Source organism: Plectropomus leopardus, chromosome 7 (genome assembly GCF_008729295.1).
Source record: "Plectropomus leopardus isolate mb chromosome 7, YSFRI_Pleo_2.0, whole genome shotgun sequence".
NCBI lineage: Eukaryota > Metazoa > Chordata > Actinopteri > Perciformes > Serranidae > Plectropomus > Plectropomus leopardus.
Genome location: NC_056469.1, coordinates 27,286,168 through 27,311,285, shown reverse-complemented (window position 1 = coordinate 27,311,285; position 25,118 = coordinate 27,286,168). Strand labels below are relative to the sequence as shown.

The 25,118-nt window shown below is 37.4% G+C and overlaps 2 protein-coding genes across 2 annotated transcripts; both read right to left on the bottom strand.

The window, feature by feature from the left end:
- Nucleotides 1-2,136: 2,136 nt before the first annotated feature.
- otoa (otoancorin) lies at nt 2,137-17,931 on the bottom strand. Its single transcript, XM_042489589.1, is given in 30 exon segments — nt 2,137-2,887; nt 3,037-3,190; nt 3,954-4,051; nt 4,216-4,352; nt 5,384-5,526; nt 5,613-5,762; nt 6,425-6,618; nt 6,700-6,790; nt 6,963-7,053; nt 7,985-8,112; nt 8,115-8,186; nt 8,593-8,728; nt 9,348-9,460; nt 9,553-9,673; nt 10,722-10,771; nt 11,579-11,719; nt 11,871-12,035; nt 12,113-12,334; nt 12,438-12,555; nt 13,878-14,017; nt 14,104-14,222; nt 14,915-15,048; nt 15,121-15,299; nt 15,394-15,456; nt 15,934-16,054; nt 16,380-16,428; nt 16,700-16,721; nt 17,474-17,535; nt 17,635-17,715; nt 17,889-17,931. Coding segments are annotated over 30 exon segments (3,420 nt in total). The 3' UTR covers nt 2,137-2,804.
- A 953-nt stretch (nt 17,932-18,884) lies between these two features.
- On the bottom strand, nt 18,885-23,645 carry LOC121946142 (RIIa domain-containing protein 1). Its single transcript, XM_042490589.1, has 4 exons — nt 23,460-23,645; nt 23,273-23,349; nt 20,953-20,999; nt 18,885-20,014 (listed from the first exon to the last, which is right to left on the bottom strand). Exons 1-4 carry the CDS (start codon nt 23,538-23,540, stop codon nt 19,950-19,952), a joined length of 270 nt encoding a protein of 89 aa, XP_042346523.1. The 5' UTR covers nt 23,541-23,645; the 3' UTR covers nt 18,885-19,949.
- Between the last annotated feature and the right edge of the window lie 1,473 nt (nt 23,646-25,118).

Sequence of the window (25,118 nt, the reverse complement as noted above, 5' to 3'; positions counted from 1 at the left end):
TGAGGTGAGATTCTGTTATCAGCCTCTCGGGGTTTTCTGTACCTGACCTGCACAATCTGCTTCTATTTTGTTGACGTTTTCCTGTTTTGTTTTTAATTTGAAAATAAATACTAAATAAATACTAAATATGTTGTTTTCGGGCATTTTTTCAACACATCAATTTGACATTTTTAGACATGCTTTGTATGGCATTTTCAGCTTTTTTTCGTCGTGCTATATTATGATGTTTTTGTCCATTTTTTCTGCATGGTATACTATGTTGTGTGTCTTCAAACTTTAATATGTTATTTTAAGCCATTTTTTGGACATGTCAGATTTGATGTATTTCGATAAACTTTAGCTTTTTAAGCCATTTTTTCAACTTGCAATATAATGAGGTGTTTTTGGCCTTTTTTTTCCAAAATTGACGTCTCTACAAGCTATAATTTGACTGTCAGGCCGATATTGTTAAAACAAAAAATAAATAAATCAATAAAGATTACCAAAATAATCTGGTGGGGCAGATATTATTGCAGGAGGGCTAGTGTTGGCCCGCAGGTGGAACGTTGCAGTCCATTGATGTAGTCTGACATTTGGGTTAATTTTTTGATGAGAAACTAAAGGATGACGTTTTGGTGCCTTTTTTTTTTTTTTTTTACGTCATAGAATAATATGACGTTTTGGTGACATTTCTGACGACAAAGTATAGTATGTTGTTTTGTTACATTTTGACGACAAAATATAGTATATAGTAGTATATATAGACAATGTGATTTGATAGTATAGTATGACGTTTTGGGGAAATTTTGATGACATGTTTTAGCATTTCATTTTGTTAAATTTTTGACATTTTTGATAACATTGTAAAGTATGACGTTTTGGTGACATTTTCAACATTGTATTGCATGACAAGTTGGTGGTATTTTTGATTTTTTGATTTCTTTTTATATTTTTGTCATAGTACAATATGATTTTTTGATAAAAAATCTTTTAGTTTGTGGTATTTTTGATTTTTTGATATTGTTTTGATATTTTTGTCATCGTACAGTATGATGTTTTGATAAAATTTTTGACGACAAAGTGAAGTATGTCATTTTGGTGAAATTTTGGTCGACAGTGTAGTAAGAGGTTTTGTATGAAATTTTTGACGACATAGTATAGTATGACCTTTTTGGTGACATTTTTGACTATATAGTAAAGTATGACGTTTTGCTGAAGTTTTGAGGACATTTTTGACGACATATAGTATGTCGTTTTCACGAAATTTTGGACAACATACTATAGTATGTTGTTTTTATGAAATTTTGGAACACAAAGTACAGTATGTCGTTTTGATTAAATTTTTATGACATAACATAGTATGTCGTTTTGAGGAAATTTTGAATGACAGCGTATTTTGTTTTCGTGGAATTTTGCTGTGGTAAAATTTTGACGACATAGTATAGTATATCATTTTGATTAACTCTTTGACAACATAGTAGAATAATAATTTTTTTTTGTTTTTAAAGACATACTATACCATGGCTTTTAAGCTATTTTGGACATCACACCATACTACGACTTTTTTGGACAAGATATCATACCATGGGCTGGATTTCGGGTGGACTGGATGTTAGAGTTAGTCATTTCCGTCATGCACTGGGGCATGACGGCAGAGCGCCTGTCCTTGACCCACACAATGACAGGCTGTGCTGTCATATTGTATTCTTTAGATTTACCACCAAGGATGCAAAATATAAATTATTGTGAGAAGAACTGCTGTGCAGAGCAGAGCAAAACCGTGATTTAAGAGAGCCAACATTCGGTTTCAGTTAGCTTGTTTTATTATTATTATTGATTTCAATCATTTTCTTTTATCTGTAGTGTATCAAATATTGCCATGTAGGACACAAGAGTGACAAACATGAATAAATATCCTCTTCATTCTATTAAAATATGCTTTCTTATAAATATATAGACAGAATATTTAGTAATTGTTACACAGTCTTGATAAAGAATTCTTACACAGCTTAAAAGGTTATTTGATTATGTTATGTTTTTGTTAAAGAGATTCAGATTTTTTGAAGTGGAGCTGTATGTGAAACTAATCTGTAGTCAGTGTATTACACAGAGTAGATGCCTGTCGGCACGCCCCAAGTTTAGAGAAGCAGGCTGGAGACCGTCATGAAACCTAAACAATGTACTGCTTTGGATGGGAGCAGCAGCAAAATGCATTTTAGATGCCTAAAAAAAAACAGATGAAGTAAACGTTATATCGTGAGTATTTTTCGCTTTACCCTTCTACGGACAGCCCCTTTCAAAGGGGAAGCCATTAGTGGCATCAGTTTCACATTTAAGCTCTCATCAAGGCCACCAGACTCCATGAAGACAAACAATAATTTTGGCTCACTGAACACAGGAGCTGCTGGTCTACCACTGCTTCGATCACTTTGTTAGTTTGTGTTATTGTGTGACATTAGTGAATCTGAACTTATGACTTTATACACAAAATTTACAAAACACATACCAAGTCTGGCTGTGAGGGAAGCAATATATTGTTTTAGGTGACTGAAAAATTTTTTTTGCTGACCCCATTCACAGCAATACATAGATTACTTTGCTTCTGTGTCAGACTCCAGCCTGCTTCTCCAAACTGAGGGCGTGCGTGACTGACTATGGACAAGTTCCCCATACAACCAGCCATCTCAGACAATCTTAGGAGCAAGTCTTCATTACAAATAACATTAAAGTATATGATAAGTGCACTAAAGGAATAACATGTAGCTCTGCGTGTGGTTAGCTAAAAGCTCCTGTTAGTTTCATGGTTGGATGTAGTGACTTTATTCTCACAGCAGCAGGAACCCCATGAGGAGAAACAGAAGGGGCTTCATGAAGGCTGAGATCCCCTCGACACTCAGTGACGGAGCTCCTAAACAAGACATGAAGACTGAATGCAAAGATTTCCTCACTGAAATCCTATTTCCTTAATCATTTTGACACTACGAGCGTTGAGCTCCTACATAAACACTATTTTCTGCAAATATGTGACATTACAGCTGTGTGCATGTGCGTTCTTACCTGAGTGGCCAGATGTTTGTTTTTTGACAGGTGACCCGGTCTCGGCCCTTTCAAGAGCTGCCCGCTGATTGGCTCTTAGGGCAGCTCGCTGGTCATTTGTCACCCTGGCAGCATTGTTAGGTCCAAGACCCTCCAGCTGATCTTCAGAGAGCGCCTGGATGGAAAACAGAAGGTGGTACAGAGGTCAGAGGAGTGGAAAGGGGTTTCATATCCTTTCGAACAGGGGTCTTCAACATTTTTCACTCCAAGGACCCCTTAGCTGAAAGAGAGATGAAGCAGGGACCCCGTGCTTCATATATTAAACAAAACATTATATTAAATTGGATCTAAAAAAACATGTGGGGCAGCCTAAAATGCCATGTACTTTTTTGACATAACTTACTATGGCTTTTGTGTGAACCATAGAAAAACATCACCAAAAACATACACTGTACCTTTTATTCACTTCCCACGAAGCCTTCGCTGCATATATTAGATAAATCCTGAAAAACATTGATGTAAACTACATCCTGACTGGTTGGTGGAGGCATACAACTGCCAGGCGGTAATTCTAATTTTTAACAACAACAAAAAAAACCTTTAAGAGATCAGTTCCTCAATAAAATAACTTAATAAAAGGGAGAGTTTTTTAAACAAGATGTGGTGTTTTTAGAAGCTGATTGTAAAATAGTATGAAAAATATTATTTAAAAAAAACAACCTAACAACCATAGCCGTTACATTAATGTACTGTGCTTGAGTACAAGGTCCAGTATTGCCCTTTGAAATGTAGTGGAGTAGAAGTACAAGCTAGCATAAAAAAGGAATGTTCAAGAGAAGCCAAAATACCTCCATTTGAGTACAGTATTTGAGTAAATCTACTTAGTTACTAGCTTTGGTGATGGAAGGATGGGAGAAAGGTTTGAGGAAGTTACTCACAGCTAAACTGGTTGGTGGTATTAGTGGGATGCTGGATTCACTGAAACAAGAGAAGACAGAAAGGTCCAAAGAAGCCATCTCAGGTGCATCCAGCCCAGCTGAGGGAGACAGAAACAGTCAGCATTTTGGAAGACGCTGCTCAACCCAGAATGAGGTTTCAAACTAGTTTCTATAGCAGCCTACAGTTTGCAGTACTTCTGAGGAATACTACAATGGGATTAAGTTTCCTGCAGAGATCACATAATAGAGAGAGTTATCTAACCCATGATGTTGTTCAGATCACACACTTGTGCTTGAGCCCAGGTGCTGGGATTTCCAAATAAAGACACGGCAAGATTTTTCAACTGCTTTCTAACCCTGGGGGAGAACTGAACATCACCAATTGAGCCCACAGCGTCCCTGTAAAACACACACACAAACACACACCTTATATAACAGTAAAAATACTTGATTCTGCTTTACAGAATGCATATTGCGTGATAAATGTAAATTTAATAAAAAGCTTGAAAGAAATCTCACTCTTGACTGTGAAATCATATTGCCACAAAACTAAGCATTCAGAATGATTTGTCAGTATAACTCAAAAAATGCAAAATTGAAACCATAGATTAAAGGGACAGTTCACATCGAAATCCTCTTACTTGTAGTGTTATTTATTGGATTATTTTGGTGTGAGTTGCAAAGTGTTGAAGATATCGACTGTAGAAATGTCTGCCATTTGCCTTTTGCACTCGACTTCTGGTGCTCACAGCACCAGAAGAGTACATTTGAAAAACACAACATCAGTGTCTCATGACCTACAGATCTTGTGGCGAGCGCTTTCATATCAAAACTTTTTAATTTCTACCAAACTAAGCCTGCAGACTGTATCACCATGCAGAGAGACGCGTGCATCTACTCATGGACAAGAGCCTTGAGACAGTGTGGGATACAAACATTAATGGGGTCCTCTTGGCTGAACTGTAACTTTAGCTAACTTTGTGGTGCTGGGTGAACTGGCAGGGATGCACGCATCGTTCTGCCCAGTAAAACGGAGCAGTTCAGATGAGAAAGAAAAGTTCCCACATGAAACAACAAGTTCTGTGGATTATCTTGAGTAACAGGGTCATGATTTCTGGAAAGAGACATTGCTTTTGAGTTTTTCTATGTATTTTTTGATGATTTGAGCACCACAAGCTGAATGCCATTTGGTTCTATTGTATTTGATTGAAGGCAGAAATCTTTATGGCTGGTATCTCCGACATAACAACAACGCATTTTGATTTTGGGTGAACTGTCCCTTTAAAAATAGGGGAAAGTGCATAAAACCCCTCAGAGTTATGGTTACGTGACAACTTAAAGCTGTATGAGATGAAATCAGAAGATGTTTTTTTTTCCATCTCGTGAACTGTCTAAAATTGCTCGCAGTGAATTCACTATAGTGCACAAACTTGAAGGCATCTTTGTTGAGCTGCTCGATCTCGCCGGAGTTTAGGCCATTAATAAACGAGCTCAGTGCAACCAAAGCCTCAGCTCCCAGCTGCTGCGCCACCACTTTGTCATATTTAGCATCAGCCTTCCACACCGACATCATCTATTGGGACAGGTTATCTTAATGAGTATTCATCATAATAATCAGTATAAAAGTCATTAGAATATGAAACTGTTTTTGTACTTTACCTGTGACTCATTCCAGCCACAGTTGGCAATTGTGTCCAGAATGTCCAGTGAGAAGGGGAGTTTCTCTAAGTCTGTGTTGGAGAAACCCCGAGCTATGCAACCTAACTGCGTCACCTCACTCTCAGTCATCTCTGACACTGGGCCCAAGGTCTGCGGAAACACACAGCAACACTTATGATTCAAATGAGTCAGGCTTCTACTCAGAAAATGATTGTAATGACCACACAATTTTGGATTTCCATACATCTATCTATCTATCCATCCAGACATCTATACATACACAAATCTGAATTTCCTTTTATAGATTTTATAGAAACATACATTTTTGGATTTTTTTCCATACATGCACACATACACACATAAATACATACACACATAGGTATTTGGATTTCATTTCACACATACATATACATATATATATATATACATATATATACATATACACACACACACATATATGTGTGTGTGTGTATATTGGGATTTCTTTCCATACATACAAACAAAGACACACATACACACACTTTTGATTTCTTTCCATATATATACACAATACATACTACATATATACTGCATGCAGAGGGCTTTGCTTTCTTAAAGAAAATTTAAAATATTTTCCGTACAGTCCTTTAGTGCAGTGATCTGATTTTAGGTTAACGCCGAAACTCAAAGAATACTAAAAAAAAAAAAAAAAAAAAAAAAAAAAAAAAAAAACCCAACATACCATGAATCTTAGAACAAGAGAAAACTATAAACTGCACCAGAGTCCTCTGCTTCTTGAGTGAACAAGAACAGCATCAGTTCCTCCACTGTACCTCGATTGCTTTTTTAATGAGCACAGCCAGTTGGTCTGCCCTCCAGCCATAGATGTCCCCGAGTATTTCTACAGCAGCGAGGAAGGTTTCTGGTGACATTGTAGCGAGCTGTTCTGCTGTCCAGAAGACGTTGTCCATTTCCAGTTCTTCAATCAACTCCACAGTGGGCTGTTTAACATCACCGTTACTGTCAGCTGAGAGAGACAAGAGAGAGACGCATTGCAGGTGATGAACAGAAAGGTGAAGTAGAACAGTGCATCACCAATTCTTATTACTGGTGGTGAGATCGAAGCATTTCTTTCTCAGGGCGACGGAGTCATGATGCGGGCCAGACCTCAGGTCATACAGGACGTCCTTCACCCAAGGCTGACAGAGACAGAGAGAGGAAGAGGGAGGAAAAGCAAAAAGATAAAATGAGAAATACATGTACAACTTAAGTGGGCAGTGCAGAGCTCCCTCTTTATTTTGAGTGACTTGATAAAAATATGGGACTTTATGGGACAATACAGCACGTGAGGGAGAAGACAAAGATACAAACCTTATTGGGCAGAGCAGAAATGGCATCGTCATCATAAAAGAGGAGAAGACCCACTGCCTCCAGTGTCTCAGCTGTCCAAACGGATGGATCCCTGCAGAAAATATAAAAGGAAACTAGAATTACCATCAAGTTGCAGTTTACATCCATGTCTGTCTGGACCCATATGTAGTGAAGACTTAAGGAATTAATTAAAAGGTTTTAACTGTATTTGTTTTTATGTGGAATATAAGTTATCACTGTATAGAGACACGTATGATTCGAGTGTAGAGTTTACAATAAGAAACATGCTGTCTTTACTTAGACGCTTTTTTTACAGAGGAGCGCAGGAGACTGATAGAGAGCTTCATCTTATGGTACAACAGCATTCACCCAAAGCTCAATATCAGCCAATGAGCTGGTGGTGGACTACCAGAGAAACGTGCAAGATCACAAAATTGTAGCCATGACAGCTGACAATACTTTAAATATGTATGTTAATGCAATAAAGATTCAACAGATTAACAGATTCTAAGATGTGGATGCTTCACGGCTCCAACCTGGCAACACAGAAGATCTATACAATCAGCACAGTTTCAAGGTAGCCACCCAAAAAACATTACTGCCAGCAATTCAGTATCTGATCAAATGCCTTCTGTTATGCGGCTAAATAATGGCCAAAAACAGGGCATACCAAGGCTCTTTTTTTGACAATTTGTATATGAAATGTCATCATTCCATCATTTTAATCAACATTTGTATGAATTTTGGTCATAATTAGCGTATGAATTCTTGAGTTACGGCCAAAACGTGTCTTGTGAGGTGACTTTTGACCACCAAAATCTTATCAGTTCAACCTTGAATCTAAGTGGATGTTTGTGCCAAAATTGAAAGATTCCCTCAAGGCGTCCTGAAATATCACGTTCAAGAAAATGGGGCGGACTAAAAGACAAGACAAAAATTCAAGCATTATTTTTTTCATCAAAATACATCAGACTATTACTTTATCTGCAGTTGCTTCAGTGTCAACATGGAGCATTCCCTACCCAAAAGTGTCCTTGACCAACTGAATTATTTCTGCCCTGTGGCCTCGAGGAATGTACTGGCAGCCAGCCATGTCCTGGAGGACGGAGCTGAGGACATCAGGGGCCAGGAGGAGCAGTTGGGAACGCTGTGAAGCTCACATAAAAGCGGTCCGATGAGCAGCACATCCTCATAGGCCAGCCCAGATACGTTGGTCCCCTGCAACTACACGTTAAATATCTGTTGTAGAACACAGACACAGGTCTCACAATGTAATTTAAGCATATGTGGAGTAGTAGGTTCAGGCAGGGGACAATTTAAAGGAAAAACCTAAACAATAACGATGAGGAAAAACATTGAACTTCCTCTCTGAGCTTCCTCACTGAGTGGTTTGATGTGTATAACACTTGGCCTTCACAGCCACAGAGTCTCAACCCCAATGACTGCTTAGGAAACATTTTGGACAAGAAAGCCGACACCATCATCAAAACACCAAATGAGGTAAGACGGTTTGTTTTAATTTCCAGGAGCATTTTTGCTGCTTTAACAGCTCATGGTGGCTCAACACCTCACTGAGACTGTTTATATCCCTTTAATTTGTCACCCTTCTGTATCCTTGTGTGTACTGGGCCAGGCAGAGGAGAGCTCTCTCGACCAGTGCCGGGCGAGACGGAGAACGAAGAGGTAATAAGCTCAGGTCGGCCTCTTCCATCTTGATGAGGAAGATAGGGCACACATCTTCAGTCAAATCCTTCACCTTTGAAGGCCTGGAAAAGTGTAAATATACAAATATATAAATGTATTTTTATTATATCTTTTTTTAATCAAATGAGACAAAGAGACATAGAGACAGACATAGAGACAAAGACAGACAGACAGAATTAGAGGCAGAAAGACTGACAAACAGAGACATACTGTACATAGAGACAGAGAGACCAACCAACAGACAGACAGACACAGAGACAGACAGACAGACAGACATAGACAGAGAGAGACAGCGAGAGAGAGAAAGACAGAGACAGACAGACATAGAGACAGACAGAGAGACATACAGACAGACATAGGGACAGAGAGAGACACAAGACATAGAGACAGAAGACTTACAAACAGAGAGACTTACATAGAGACAGACATAGAGACAAAGAAATACATAGAAACAGATAAATAGTCAGACATAGGGACAGAGAGAGACAGAAATAGAGAAAGACAGAGAGACATACAGACAGACATAAGGACAGAGAGAGACACAAGACAGAGAGACATACAGACAGACATAGGGACAGAGAGAGACACAAGACAGAGAGACATACAGACAGACATAGGGACAGAGAGAGACAGACACACAGAGAGAGACAGAGAGACCGACAGACAGAAAAGACTGTTTACGGCAGGTGAGGAACTAGGCTTGGGGGAATTTTTTCCATCCCCTCTTTAGTCTTGAAAAAGTCAGGTGTCTCTTTCTCCAAAGTTGCAAAAAGCTTGCGAGCAGCACATCCAGCCTGAAAACACATTTGTTATCAGTTGGTATATACAACATGTTTTATTAACAGAAGTTTGTACATACTGTATGTGTGAGCAAATACAAACATACCTGCAGTTTGGAAAGCCACTGCGGAGTCTCTGTTATGTCCTGGACCATGTCTTGTGTGTCACTGTCTGCTACTCGGTCGATCATCTTACAGGTTACTCCCTGAAGAAGTGAACCCAGCTTCCTGTCTCAGCAAATAATGTGTTGAATGTAAGCAGGTAAAGGGACGGCAGATGTACTGTATGTACACACAGTAACAAGAGCATGCAGATAACAAACACTAACTATGTGTACATAAGCCTGCATTAGACATGACTTTGGTACATCTTAGTGAGTTTTTATCATTTAATGTTTTTTATGGTGACTCAGAAGTAATAATTTAAGTCAAGTGTAATTGTTTTCTGCCAATATTAGAATGTGTTTTAATGTTAATCGTTTAATATATTTTAATTTAAGAAATACAAGATTGGTGCTCAAACTCTGGTATGTGAACCAATGGTGGCATGCAAGTTCCCTCTAGTGGTACCTGTACTAAAGGATGTACAAAATAAAAAAAAAAAAAAAAAAAAAAAAATACACACACACATATATATATATATATACACATATATATATATATATACACACACATATACATATATATATATATATATATATATATATATATCAATAGGGTTGCGCGCGATTGGTTCCCACCATGGACATTGCTATATGCACTATATATCTTAATATTCAGTCTATATTTGTGACCAAAAGTGAAAGCCAAACCCTGATTTACATCTATTTGGCATTTCACCTCGCTATATTTGCATTTTTTCCCTCACAATGTCTCTTGGCTGCCTGTTGCTTACAGTCTGTCACCTGGTTGCTAAGCTTTCTATCAAGACCCAATCTCACTTGTGTGATTTTGGGTTACACACCTATAAATGTCTCAAACACAGAAAATAAGGTCAAAATAAGAAAATATAGGCAGCGGGCAGAGTCTCTTCAGAAAAATATATTGCCACACACTTCTAGTGGGTCATAAGTAATGTTTACTGGGATTACTTCTGTATAAATCTAAACATTGTTTTATTTTTAGGAAAATCCTGCATAATGTATCTTTAATGACATTGTGAATGGCCACAATTAAAACCATTGCAGCCTTGTCAGATGCTTTATTGAGCTTTTGTATGTCTTGTATTGAATGGGGTTTAGATTATTCTGTTCACTGCTGTATATCTTACCCATACCTATACCACGGCTTCTTTGGATTGTACAACTTTTTCACCAGGTAGGAAGCCTAAAGAAAAGACAACAAAGTAGGAAACATTGCATAAATTTTCAGTAAATGCAACTTATTACTTACTAACTTAAACTCTAATTCTGGACTTCTATGTTTAATCCTTACTCGAAAACCATTTAACATACAATGGGAGCCTGAAACCTTAAAAGCATTCTGGGGAATAAGATTGGACACTGCAATGAACAATGGCTGAGATAAATGGTGACTGCATCTTGTTACAGTGTTGGCTGAAAACGTTTTTTGAGATTACTGAAGTGTGATGCTGTGCTATATTTGAGACGTGGCTGAGAGAGCAGAGCAACATGTGCCATTCGGAGGAGCTTTGATTCAAGAATGCAGGAAGGTGGCGAGACATTAAAGGGGTGTGAAGGTAGATCAAGGTTCATAATATTAATTCTACAATGTGGTAGTTGTACATTTTTGTTTTACACACTTTTACACTCTGAACATGAGTTTTGCTTTTTACCCACCTCGCCAGTAATGTGTAAAAAAATCTAACAAATAATGATAGGTGTATGTTCTGTAAGCCACTGCAATTTTATAAGCAGAAGAAAAATAAAAAAATAACCAATAATAATTTATGATTAAAATAATAATATTACAAAACCTTACTTTAAAAAAAAGGAAAAAAGGGGACACATTTCTAAAAGCTTCTGTAATCCAGATTGTTTGATTGCATCAATGCATCAAGCAATAATGACTCGAATCAAACCAAAAACAAGCCAGATAATTCAGAGTATAACATAATAAAATGTGTTAGGAGTTGGTTGTTGTTGGCAGAGAGCAGGTATTCGAAGATAATACCTGTGACCGAGTCCATATTTTCGTCACCGCTTGGTCCCAGGAGGTGATGTTTGCTTTCTTCAGTTTGTCTAAAGGAAACGTTTGAAGCAAAGGGCCAAACAACTTCTTCCAAAGCTGTGATGGATCCTCATTTTTTAATGGCTATTGGGAAAAAAATGTGAAAAAAGTGTGTAAGAATAGTATCACAGATAACACAAATTACTATTTATTTCACATCGAGATTTGATATCCATTTGTTGTTCTCTATGGATACATTTTGAGCTTCTATTTCTGCTTGTGTCTCCTTACTCACCCCCTGCAGCAAGGCCATCAGCTGCCTCTTCCTCATCCTCCTGGTGATGTTCTTCAGGCTCTCTGGATCTGTCATCATCTCCTTGACATGCTTGAGCACACAGTTTGGTAATCCGTCTACAAATGACTCAAAGTCCATCAGCTCTTTACCGGACACCACTTTACACTGAGAGAAAGCAGACAGAGATGAGTAATTAGTGAGAGCATGTGAGAGACACGCCTCCAGTCGCCATGCAGACTCACCTTATCGCCAAGCAGATTCTTGACCAGGGCACGCAGCTGGGAACGTGTCCATGGGATAGTGGACCTCAGTTTTTTAAGAACTTTTTTGAGAACTTCGGCAGGGACCTTGGACAGTTCTTTGGGAGACAACAAGGCAATACTTCTACCCAGTGCCTTTAGTGCCTGTAGTGTCTCATTGCCACTGATTTTTGACATCAAAGACTTGACGAGGCGTTTCTTCAACTGGAGGGTAAATAGAGAATAATCAGTCAATGAGATGAATGAAATTTGTTACGTGTGTCGTCACCGAGGGGAGACATGGGTGAAAGTTTGGGTGATTGAATACCTGTTTGATGTTAGGGTTCCTGCAGTCTCCGCGCTTGTTAAGCTCGGAGAGGAGTTTCGTGCTGAGGTCAAGAGTCAAGTTTGGAGCCGCAGAATAATGACAGAGCAGTATGCCGAACCTGATGAAGTTTAAAAGCAAAATTGTAGTGATGAATTCAACCTTGAAATGATATCTCTCCCTATAAATTCAAGTAAATGTGTTTTTACGCAGAGCTATTATCCTTATAGTTTTAGTTGGTTACCTTTATAAAAAACAGCTTTTTGTCACATTAGCTGGAACTGTCAAAACATCCTCACAGTAGTACAGCCCCAATTTCCAAAAACTTTGGACATGGTGTAAAACATAAATTAAACCAGAATGCACTGATTTTACACATCTGTTTTGACCTATATTTAATTGAATACAGTACAAAGACAAGATATTTAATCTTCACCTAACTGTTTAAAAAAAACACACACACTCAGTCTGAATTTGATGCCTACAACATGTTCCAAAAAGTTGGGTCAGGGGATACAAAAAAAACTGAAAAATTGTGGGATGCTCAAAAACGCCTGTTTGGAACATTACACAGGTAAACAGGTTAACTGGCAACAAATTCAAATGTTAGCTTTGCTGATATTTGAATCATGATTTTGTTTGTGCATTTCCCTTTTCTCACCTTAAATGTTACGAGAAACATATTTTAGAGCACTGTTAACCTGGCCGCCGTGTTGAAACTCGCCAAGCCAATTATTACACTAAAATATGTTTCTAAAAACATCTGAGCTGAGAAATGGGAAAAGGAGTGACAGAATCTTGATTCATCTTTGATCAGCGCTGCTGACTTTGACAATTTGACTTAAATGAGCAGTGACTGACTGCATTAGAGATTTCTTGGCTCTGACTGGCTTTTTCCCTTCAGCCAGAGCAGATTCTCGCAAATGCCATTAGAAACACTACGCGGAAGAGGAGAAACATGACTTATTTCATGTACTCATGTGCAGATGCAGTGACAGTCTCAGCAAAAACAACAAAGTCAGTAAAAGTTACCAACTACAGATTGAAAGCATTTTCTTTTACGATGAGTGTTTCTAATGATGCGCCCTCTCATTTATCTGTTAGACTTTTCCTCCTTATATAACCTGACAGCTTCAGCATTCAGGGTTAACACTGAGAAAAAAACATTGAGATATTGTTCATATGTCCTGTTCAATTTTTTCAGGACACAACATGGCACTTAAAAATCTAAAAAAAAAACCTAATTTTATCTTAAAAAAGAAATTATTACAGGATAGAGCCTTTACTATGAATATTCTTAGTTTTTATGTTTTTCCTCTCTCTATTTTTTTTACTGTAAAGCACTTTGCAACTTTGTTTTGTTGCTTCATAAATGAATCATAAAATAAATAATTCATAAATTATTATACGTTAATGTACAAACATTCATGCACGAATACACACTTATCCATATTCTCAGTAAACTCCGTTTTATTGAAGCACTCTCGAAATTCTCCCAGCAATTTTTTGCCCAGGCGGGAATTCATCTTGAGACTCATACTTGTGGCGCTTCTGAACTGGCCTGAGCGGACATATTCACACAGCTGAAACAGAAAGTGTAGAAGAAAAATCAACAGAGCTACAAATTAAAATGTTGTCAGTTGCTTTTTACAGTTTCACTGGTTCTCACCTGTTCTTTGGGAGCAGAATCCACATCACTTGTGTCCAACAGGGAGACGTAAGGTCCTATCATGTCCAACGTCGTTAAGTTCAGCCATGGCAGTAAAGATTTGCAGGGCTTCAGCGACGCTGCAGAATGAATGAGGCTGTTACAAGTCACACTCATGCTTACACAAAAGTGATGATGGAAAAGAGGCAGTAAAAAATTAGCAATTAGGGCTTTGGGGGTATATGCAACTGTCACCATTGCTTGAGACTATTGCCTGCAGCGCTTGGAGTTGAATGATTTCTTGGATTGGCATGATTTCCATGATTAAAGCTCCATCTAAACCAACACTTGCAAACATGCACACTATGTGTCCACAAGCACACATAACAGATGCAGTGTTTCTTTGACACAGGCTATCCCTCACTGTACTTCCTCTTTGTTCTTATCACAGTTTCTTTTGCCGGTTTTGTACCATTTGCAAATAAAAAGCTGCCTTTTGCGTACATCTACTTCCCACTCTTCCTCTTGGTCTCTGTTATTTTATTTCAGTTTGCTTTATTTCAGCTGCATCATCTTTTCCTTCTGCTTTTTTCTGCATATTTCCCCCTTTTTTTCTCTACAGCCACATCTCTTGAGCGCTTATTTTCAAAGGTTTTTTTCTGTCTCTTCTACTTTGTGCCACCTGGCTTGTATAGCATCTCTGCCCTGTTTCTTTTCTTTGGTTCCTTACTGTTTAAGGTTAGAGATTGATTTTATCTGATTTTATCATGAAAAGCTAATGTTGAATATGTCAGAATCTTTGATTTCTGACTTGACTAAACTAACTTCTTACTTGATCTTGAGGTAGATGGTGGCCTTCGCGTACAGTTGAAGTTCCTTTGGGCAATCAGTTCTTTTAACCATTTAAACACCCGAACCCTTTTCTCTTGAGACATGGTACCATGCTCCTCCGTCATCATCTCCATCCTGAAACCAACCAACAATTTTAAGAAAAGTTGCAAAGAGACAGTGGAGAAAGTAATTGCATAGCACACTCACATCATTTTCAGGTCCAAATTGGGGGGAGGGTCCATTCCTTTAAATGGCATATCCTTCAGCACAGGTTTGGCGGCCCGCTGCAGTGTGTCATATTCCTCTACGGTCATGTCTCTCTGTGAGGACAAAGCCTCCAAGGCCTGAGGGGCCACAAATGCTTGCATGTAACATGCAGATGCAGCCTGAGGGAATAAGAAGGATGGCAGGAATCATTATACTGTCTGCATTGGTCAGTGGATTATGATAAAGATTTTGGCATTAGTGGAGAATACTGACGGAGGAGTTTCTCATCAGCTTGATCATAGCTAGAAGATGGCGGACTTTACACATTTTGTTTGCCTAAAAAGGTAGAAAGAGAGACAAGACAATGAATGTGTGTGGACTAAAACAGGCCCAATGAAAACAAAAAATAATAACATGTCCCATCAACCATTGCAGGTCCAGTGTGTAGGACTAAGGGGGATATACTGGAATATAAAACTGTCAGCGAAGCACACATCAGCCTGTGCTAGGTTAGCAGCCTGTCTCCAAGATGCCAAACTGCATTGGAGAAAAACTGATTTGTAAGGATAAACTGCCTTATTCAGTGTTTGTGCTGGCTTAAATCACTGGGTCTGTTTGTTTTTCAGTAGGAAGAGACCTTCAGCTGGTTGCAATCTGCAATCTTCACTGCTAGCTGCCCTAAATCCCTCTACATCTTACACACTGGCACTTTAAGATAAGCATTTTGATGTTTCAAATGATCAATAACAAACACATCATCTTTAAGTAAAGAAATCTTTTGTGTTTGAAGTGCTTGTACATGTATATTCTCACCTTTTCATCATCTTGTGGCTCTTTGTTGGCTTTTTCGGGGCAGACTGAACGCTGGATTTTGAGATAAGTAGATAGAGGGGTGTCGGATTGCTTAGTGTCTCCATCCGCCACAGGCAAATCACTGAGAGAGAGTTAAAACAAGCTTTTGGTGAGTAAAAAATATTTTAAATATTTGGCATTGTGTTTAATATGTTGATTAATTTTATAACTTTTAATCAAGTGAAATTCTGCTTAGCCCATTTTCAAATTTATAGCAACATTTTGCTTCATTCATCCTGCACAGTATGACCACAGTCGTCACACACTCACATTTTCTGCATGTTGGAGCAAATACATTAAAAAAATATATAAAATAACAGCTAAATATTTTTACAAGCCAAAGACACTTATTGAAATTAACCAAAGTCACAGCAGGGTCCCGCACAGAGACACACTAAGAGAATCACCTGTCATTGAAGAGAGCTTTCAGCTGCATCTCCTTAGTCGCCAGGTATCCTGTAACATAGCAGCCCTTCATGTTCATATGTTGCACAATTAAAACACACCGGGATTGGTCTGTGTGTTTGCCATGTATTAGCCGGGATTCATGTTACAGAGGGCACTCGTAATGTAAACATACACTCTCACATTCATAAACTAAGAATGGGATTAGGATTTGCACGGTGAATAAGATCTGTCTAATGTTGCAAATGCTCTCTTTTCCTCTCTTTCTCTTTTAAACACAAATTCATTTAATTCAAAATAAATACATTATGAGGTTCCTCACCTTTCTTCTCACAGCTCCTCATCTAATAAAAAAAAAAAAGACGTAACATTATTTGATGTTTTTAAGTGTAAGGCACAGAGGGCGCTCATGAAGGTACTGATGTGCAACAGGTCGGTCAAAGCACTGAACAGTTTCTAACCAGAAGATTCAGCTGGTTATGATCCGCAGTCCTTATCTAGATTCCCTAAATCCCCTAATTTACACCCTGGAATTTTAAAGGTAATCATTTTAATGCTCCAAATCAATAATAAATAACTATTTACATCATCTTTACATTAGAATAAAAATCTCTTGTGGTTTAAGTGCTTGAGTGCAATCTGCAACCTCAGCCACTAGATGCCACTAAATCCTACATGACCACACCGTCATACCTTATTCTCAACCTTGATGATTTTATGAAGCAATAGAAAGCTTTCAAACAAATACACTACTATACACTAATGATAATAAGTAGACTCCTTATGCTTTCTCTAAAATTTTTGCCCCACATATAATTTTTGCCCCAGTTACCATCATCTACCCTTTCTGACTGTAAAATTACTAAAAATAGTAGAATTTGATTCCATAACTCCTCTACATACCTCGTATACACTAATCAATGCTCTTCATGAGAATGACTTCAGGAACAGAAATATTTTTCACAATCTCAATGTGATGACGATGACATGTCATTATCTAAAGCTGACGATGGTCAGCTGATTCTGACAAAAAGAAAAATGTCACAAAAAAGCTTGATGAGAATCTCAAAGCAAAACAATTCAGGATATTACATACCAGTTTTGTGGCCATGTCATTGCAGTTAGGTTTTTTTCCAGGCCTCCCACCTGGTGGCTTAGCTGAACAGACGATATTGACATTTATGTTAGCATGAACAACGTGAATGCATTTTGGCACTTTTAGGAAGAAACGATGCATGTGGTGGTGTAGCTGCTTACCCACGGCTGTGCAGGTGACAAATAGTAGAAAGAACAATGCTCTCCCTTTTGGGGCCATGGTGAGAAGACCGGCCTGCCTGTCTGTTGAGCATGAGGACAAAGTTGGCGTTAATTTAAACACAAATCACAAGTGGCTTTGACTTGACATATTTCTTAGTCATGAGCTCTCTAAGTTGTTATGGAGCCTGTCTCCATGTGAGCCACCGGCAGTTTTCTGACATACTTCCTCCTCTGGGGATTGGTTATCTAGTTACCACATTTGTGACTCATCCTGTGGGAGACTTTGGAGGATAACATGCTGTGAAAAAACACGTTCAGTATTGTACATGGTGCACTTATAAGCTTCTTCCCTCTTCCAAAGTCACCTCTGCACAGACATTAACTTTGAATTCCACATTGCCTCGCAAATTTTTCGTTCTCTCTCAAACATTTGCATGTAGCTATTTTGCCTTCATATTATTTGTTTGCTTTCCTCTGATTTGATTACCTATTTGATTATGCCAGATGACTACCAGAAACGGTAGACTAAAAATAGGAAAACTGAATATTTACTAGTTTTATGTCTCAGGTTCTTATTAAGTCAGACAAGATTTTCTTGTCTAATCATTTATTTGCTGGTTATGTAACCAGAGGTATTCTTATTCATCAAGAAGTATTTTGGCATACAAAATCAAAAAAGACAAACAAACATGTTTTATATCTGAACATGTTTCAGAAATGTTGTTCCCTCAACATAACTGTGTACCTTAAACAATCTGCACATCACAAAAACTGAAAAAGAAAAATAAAATACTTAAATTATTTAATAAGTATGAATACGTTTCTACTTACATGTTCTGCGTCTGCTCCCGATCGAGTCCAGAAACAACGCAATTTAAAATCAAGATCTGGACAAAGCGAAGACGTGTGTTTCGATCCTCTGCCTTTCTCTCGTGTGAGTTGGCTGGGTGGTTACCTGTCCTCAAAAGAGTCAAAGCAGGTGTATGGCAGATGTGTGTGTGTGTGTATGTGTGTGGGTGTGGGTGTGTGTCTGTGCGTGTGTTAGAGCAATACAGAAAGACAGACAGCATTGCTGAATACTTCTGATATCAGGAAATTGCAAAATCATTATTAATGTTGTTAAAGGATGCTCTTAAGGCTATGACAGCTGTTAGTCTCATCCTTTCATAAAAACAAACAAATCTGACACCACGACACACAATGCTGAGTGACAACATGATCATTAATGAATGAGTCTCCGTTGGACGAGCAGTTGTACATTTATTTTTGTATATAATGCGACGCCATGGTTATTCATCTTATCATACATCATTTCCAGTTAAAGATGGAAAAGATGGATGGGCTGTCGTAATCCAAAAGCCACAACCAATTACAGCTGCATTTTACAAATGAAATGAAATAACAAAAGCAAAGATAACCACACAACCACACAGAGCTGTACACACTCAGGGCAAAGAATAACAGCAGCCTTTGAATGCTCAGCAGTGACACACAACACATTTGAATGTAAAGGTCATTGCAGAAGTGCTGATGGTTAAAAAGTGCAGATGAAATAGCTGCTAGATGCTAAATCCAACTAAAACAGTATGGATTTCAATAAGAAAAAAAACATTTATCTCTAAAAATTAAAATTCAGTAAAGTCACCATGACATTTTCACATCCATAAATGTTTCTGTAGTCTAAAATTTTTTCACACACAAATGTGAATCCAATTTTCCTATGGCATGCAAATGATATAAAAAACAGCACAAAAGAAAACAACACAACAAGGTAAAGAATTTTAAAGGAGAAAGAAACATTTAAAAAAGAGTAAGAAAAACACTTTCTTTTGCATCGTCATGAAATAAATGAGTGAAGTAAATATTATATCTTGACTGGTCCATATTCAAATCAGTGCCGACTACAGAATATCCATTTAACAACTGGGCCAAAAGTACAGACAACAATAGTCACTGACAGTTCTTTAAAAAACTAGTTGCAAGCCATAAACACAAACTCTAGCCTTCACTTTATCCCTCCACAAAGATGTTGTTAATGTGACAACATAATGTGACAAACAGCACCGTGTACTGTATGCGTAATACCCCGAGGACATCTTCTTCTCATTAACCTTTAATAACACTCATTAGGAACGGCAGTTACCATCTTTCCAATTAGCTGGCTTCCTGCATGTGTGTGATAAGAAATCTGACGATAGCGTTATCAGCTGAACAATGAAGCTGATGTATTTGAATCTTTGTTGTTACTAAATGAGAGTCCATTCATACTTAATGTTGTGCTGTACAGAGAAAACACAGAGACTGTTGGATGTGTTTTACTCCATGTTTCCTTCCATTTTGGAGCCAATAACCGCATGAAGGTTTGGGTTGGTGAAGTGATCTAAAAAAAACATTGACACTTATTAGTGGGCAAAATTAAGTTCACAGTGTTGTTAATCTGGGTCCCCATTTACCTTGGCAACAACTTTCTTCCTGGGGTCAGCTATTGTCGTAGCATATCTGCAGATATCTTTAATTCTAAATATTTACAGATTTTTTTTCCTGAGTAAGAATAATGAATACAGGTACTTACAATTGAATTTCCACATGTTGAAAAAGGATTTTTACTAGTGAAAATGTAATTACCAGTTTTAGATATCAATAACTGCAATCACGCAATATTTGATATGTGAGACATATCAACAAACCATTCTGGATATGTGGTCGTCAGTCTATTTATGATATCTGTTATGTAAGAACCACCATAAATGTCTACAATGAACCTTTTTGACTTGTGATAAAAGAGTTGTAGTTTCCAATTACAAATAGTCATCATGGATTACATCATAAGATGTAAACCTGGAATTATAACATGTCAAAACTGAATCACAGATATCAGGAGTTGAATTTGAACAGAATTCAGCTGTAAAAGTTGACTTGTTGTATTGAAGGTACTGATAACAAAAAGGAACATCTCCACTAGTAAGAACATTTTGAAGTGAGAAATTAAATGCAGATCTCTATTTTAATTGCTACAAGTCAAAATTACATTATGGACATGTTGGCTTGGAATTCTAACTTTTTTTTAAAAAAAGCAACTGTTTATCTACAATTGCTGTTCTGGCTACTGATAAAACGTTAAAATAGCTTGCTAAAATATCAAGCTCTGGCTACACACACAATACTGGTTAATAAGATCAATTTATTATTGGTTGTCTTTTCATATGATAACACAATACAGCTGCATCATAACCAAACATGTGACACACCAAATAATTAAATAAACTACTGACTGAGTGTGTGTGTGTGTGTGTGTGTGTGCGTGTGTGTACAACTAACCTGCAGCAAACTGGCGGATGTCAGCAGGCCTGTTAAGTAGCACCTCTCTGCGAGAGAACAGAAATGTGTACAATAACTGCACAACTACAGTATGATATTTACGAAGGAGGCAGCACCCTGTGACTGATCAACAGCAGATATTCCTCCCTGTGACTGATCGACCTCCAAACAGCTTAGACTTTTACTGGGCTTCATTTGTGTCTGAATGAATATATGTTGTCAGATTTGATCAAATTAACTGCCATATTATTGTAAACTCTATGGCGTGTTTTAAGGATGTTTGGCTACATACAACAGGTAGAATAGGTAAATGCTATCTGTTAGACATCATTAAATGGGTCACATTAAAGGCAATTCAGAAAAGACTTTAAAGAAGATGTTAATTACTATCAAAAAAAGTTATGGCCCTGCATGTACTCTGGGAGAGTCTGCCTGAAAAAGTATGTCAAACTCACACCAGCAGATTTGAATGTACTTATATTTGATTGGCTTTAACTTCTACACTTTAAAAACACATATTTGCTCTCGTTTTTAGCAATTCAGAACCGAATCGATTCACCAATCCTAAACATCGCCTTAACCCTCTATTTTCTTTTATCATTTAGAAAAGTCTGAATAATTTGGAGACCGTATGTCACCTTACTTTTTCCGCTAGTGGAAGCTGCCGGCTGTGCCGAGCAGAGGTGACTCCGATAAATCGTCGCTCTTTTAGAGGCCTCAGCGTCCAGTCTGGGAATTCGGGTGTTTTTACGGGACTTTGTTCAAAACACATAATGATAGATCCGATATTGGGTGTCTTCCGTCTATATTTTATCCATATTTCGATGATTAAAGTACATTAGCATTGATGCTAAACGCCATATTGGTTTCCCATGATTCCTTTGGAGCGGTTAGAGATTTGATTTGGTCTTGTCGTCCAATCAGAAGACGAGCCGACGCTTTGTATCCGCCTACGTATCCCACACGTCATCTGGAGCAAACTGCACTGTGATTGGTCTAATCCTGCTGTATCTATCGCTCTGTGTTATTGGTAGCGCCTTGTGCATTAAAACAAACTCCGGTAGCCCCTTTAATAATCAAAGGTTAACTGCTATAATAATCATAATCATAAATAATAATAATAAATAATCATATGGATAAAATAATAATATCAATAATGCAAAATGGCACAGATATAATACACAAACAATCATGAAAACAGGACGACAAAAAAGTCCTTGTACATAATAAAACTCCATAATTTCATTCACGCTTTGCTTTCATAGCGTAAATATGCCACTGGCAAAACAGACTGGAGTAGATCCTAAAATTACACCTCATATATTTTGAATCGGGAATCGATTTTGAATCGGAGATCGTTATGAATCGAAAATCGATTCTGAATCAAAGCGTGTACTCAAGAATCGAAATTGAATCGAGTCGTGAGATACTGACAGATTCACATCGCTATTTGTTAATATTTCTGCTTAACATTGTCTGCAAATTACTGTACAGTTTCTCTATAGTTTATTTGCTGGTTTCTTTCACATACTACCAATGGTTGAATGTAACTAAGTATATTTATACTAGTAGTATATTTTATTATGAATTCGAGGTACTTGTGTTTGAGTATTTAATTTCATGCCACTTCATAATTTCATTACCATTATTTGAATTCTTTATTCAGTTTACAAATTAGGATTTTTGTATTTAAAAAACAGAAGTGTTTATTGAATCTGGGTTTGTTTATTTTTTTGTTGTTTTTTTCTACAGGCAATTTGTCTTTTTTGTCTTTTTCAATTTTTCAAAATATTTTTTTTTTTTAGAGTGTTTGAGTTTGGGCGTGTTTTTTTTATAATTTAGATATTTTTTTTGTCTTTAAAAAGTTTGAATTTGGAGGTGTTTTGTCTTTATATATATATTTATATATATATATTATATATATTTTCCCAATATTTTCCCAATATTTATTTATTTTTGAATATTTGGGGGGGTTTGTGTTTGTTTTTTGGGTGTGCTCTTATTTTACTTAATTTAAGTAACATTTGCCATGCAGGAGTTCTTGTAACAGAGTATTTTCATACTATGTCTGGTCATAGATCACTGCATCATAGATCTATTTACAGGTACACAAAGGCTGGCTTCAGCTTTACTCAGGGATTGAGCTCTTACATCCAAAGAGAGAGCTTGTTAAACGCTAGTAAAGCACATGAGCATGTTGGTTTTATTTACGCTCCAGTCTCTGGCATGATCACTAAACTCCCTCAGCAGAAACGTGAGCAAAACTCACCAACTGCTGACTGACTTTTCACATTAAACAAGAGCACACGAACCAACTAACCTTAGAAAGTCGCCTATCAGTACCTCCACTTCTGGGTGGGATCTTAAATACTTCTCATTGTCAATTCTGGTCTTGATCTGAGATTCAAAACAAAGCACATGTTTGGTTTGTTAATCCGCAGCGCACACATCAAGCTGCGGTTTGTGTAGCATTAGCATTTTAGCATGGTAAAATCGCTCGGTGCTACCTTGAACTGTCGCAGTTTCTCCTGCTGCTCAGCGTTTAAAACACCGACGTCCAGCTTCGCCAGACCGCCTGTTACAGCCATCACTTATCCAACAGTGTCTTTGTAATTTATTACCCTACAGCGTCCACTCACTAGCGGTCTAAAGTCGGATATGTTTGTAGCTCACAGGCAAGACGGTCACCTGTAACTGACACAGCTGTAACTAGTGCTGCTATGGAAACGACATCCGGCAATTTACGGCTGCGTCCGCGAGGTGGAAGCACGAGACTGGGTTAAAAAGTTCACTTTTTGTTTTTGTTGTTTTGTAAATCAAATTAACATTAATCACGTTTTAATTGGGGAATAACCAAAATAGTAAAATAGAATAATCTAAAAAAAACAAAAAAAAAACTTACTTTATTAAAATGTACCTGTTCAAAAATGACATACATTTTATCACACTGTTTATTTTGAACATGTTTTATTTGATTATTATTGTTGTTGGGTTTTTTTAATCTGCTATTGTCATTGGGTATTGTGTACTTTTATTTATGTAGCCTAATTAATTAATTTGATTTGCCTCAGTGCAATCTTAGAGGTAGTTTGCAACATTGCTTATCTGTTTCATTAGTGGTACTTATGTTTACTGCTGGGGTTCATTTTCTTAGTATTTCTTAAAATTGGCTGGTTTTTATTTGCCCAAATCCTGCATTGTTTTAAATCTGAGTTCAACATGAAAAGGACTTCATAACTTTGTTTTTGAAAGGTGCTTTATAAATAAAGTTCATTGCTAAGCTGTCTTTCAAAACTGTTTTTAAAATCATTTTATTTTGTTTTCTTTTGATGACATAAAGTGCCAGGTTTCAGGAGCAAGTTAAACCTTGAGTAGCCTACGTCATGAAAAGTGCTGCTTTAGCAGGTTTTTTACCCTGACCAGAATACAGTTCTATGAAAAAATCAATAAATACTCATTATGGGGAAAGTTAAAGCTACCCAGAATTGCATAAAATGATGTCATTCAGTAGCTTCAGTACAAAATATTCTGTATCAGACCTCTATCTTGAAACAACTTTGGTGACACACTATGGCTAAGGCACTGAAAAAAACTTTCATTTGTAAATGGTTTGTGAGGCAGGGGATAATTATATCTGCTTCCTCAATAGCTTTCACTTCAGTTTGGTGTGGTGATGCCAGCGTGAACAGAAGAGGAAATGTATGGAAAAAATGCACATGTAATGGCAATGAGTTGCAGACTAGAGTGAATGTTGAAAAACTGCGACATATTGTTGGAATTGCACTTATATTTCTCGAGACATTTTCGGCTGTTCACCTGTTTTATGAATGGATGAGTGTTTTCAGAATGAACTTCTTCTACTTCTTTACACTAACGGTAATGTAAGGTGTTGTTATTTATTCATGCAGTGGTTTTAGTGGTCCAGCCCACTTGAGATCAAATAGGGTTATATGTGATTTCAAATGAGTGTAGAAGTAGTGTAGTGTTTCACGTCTCCACCACTCAGGACCAAGCACCAAACTGCTGACCTCTTCCAGTTCAAATCACTTATCAAAACTCACCTGTTTAAAACTGATTTTAATGTCTAATTAATGTCATATGAAATACAATGTTGTATTTCATTATATATATTTAATGTATTCTATTTTCTGATTTTATTTTAACCT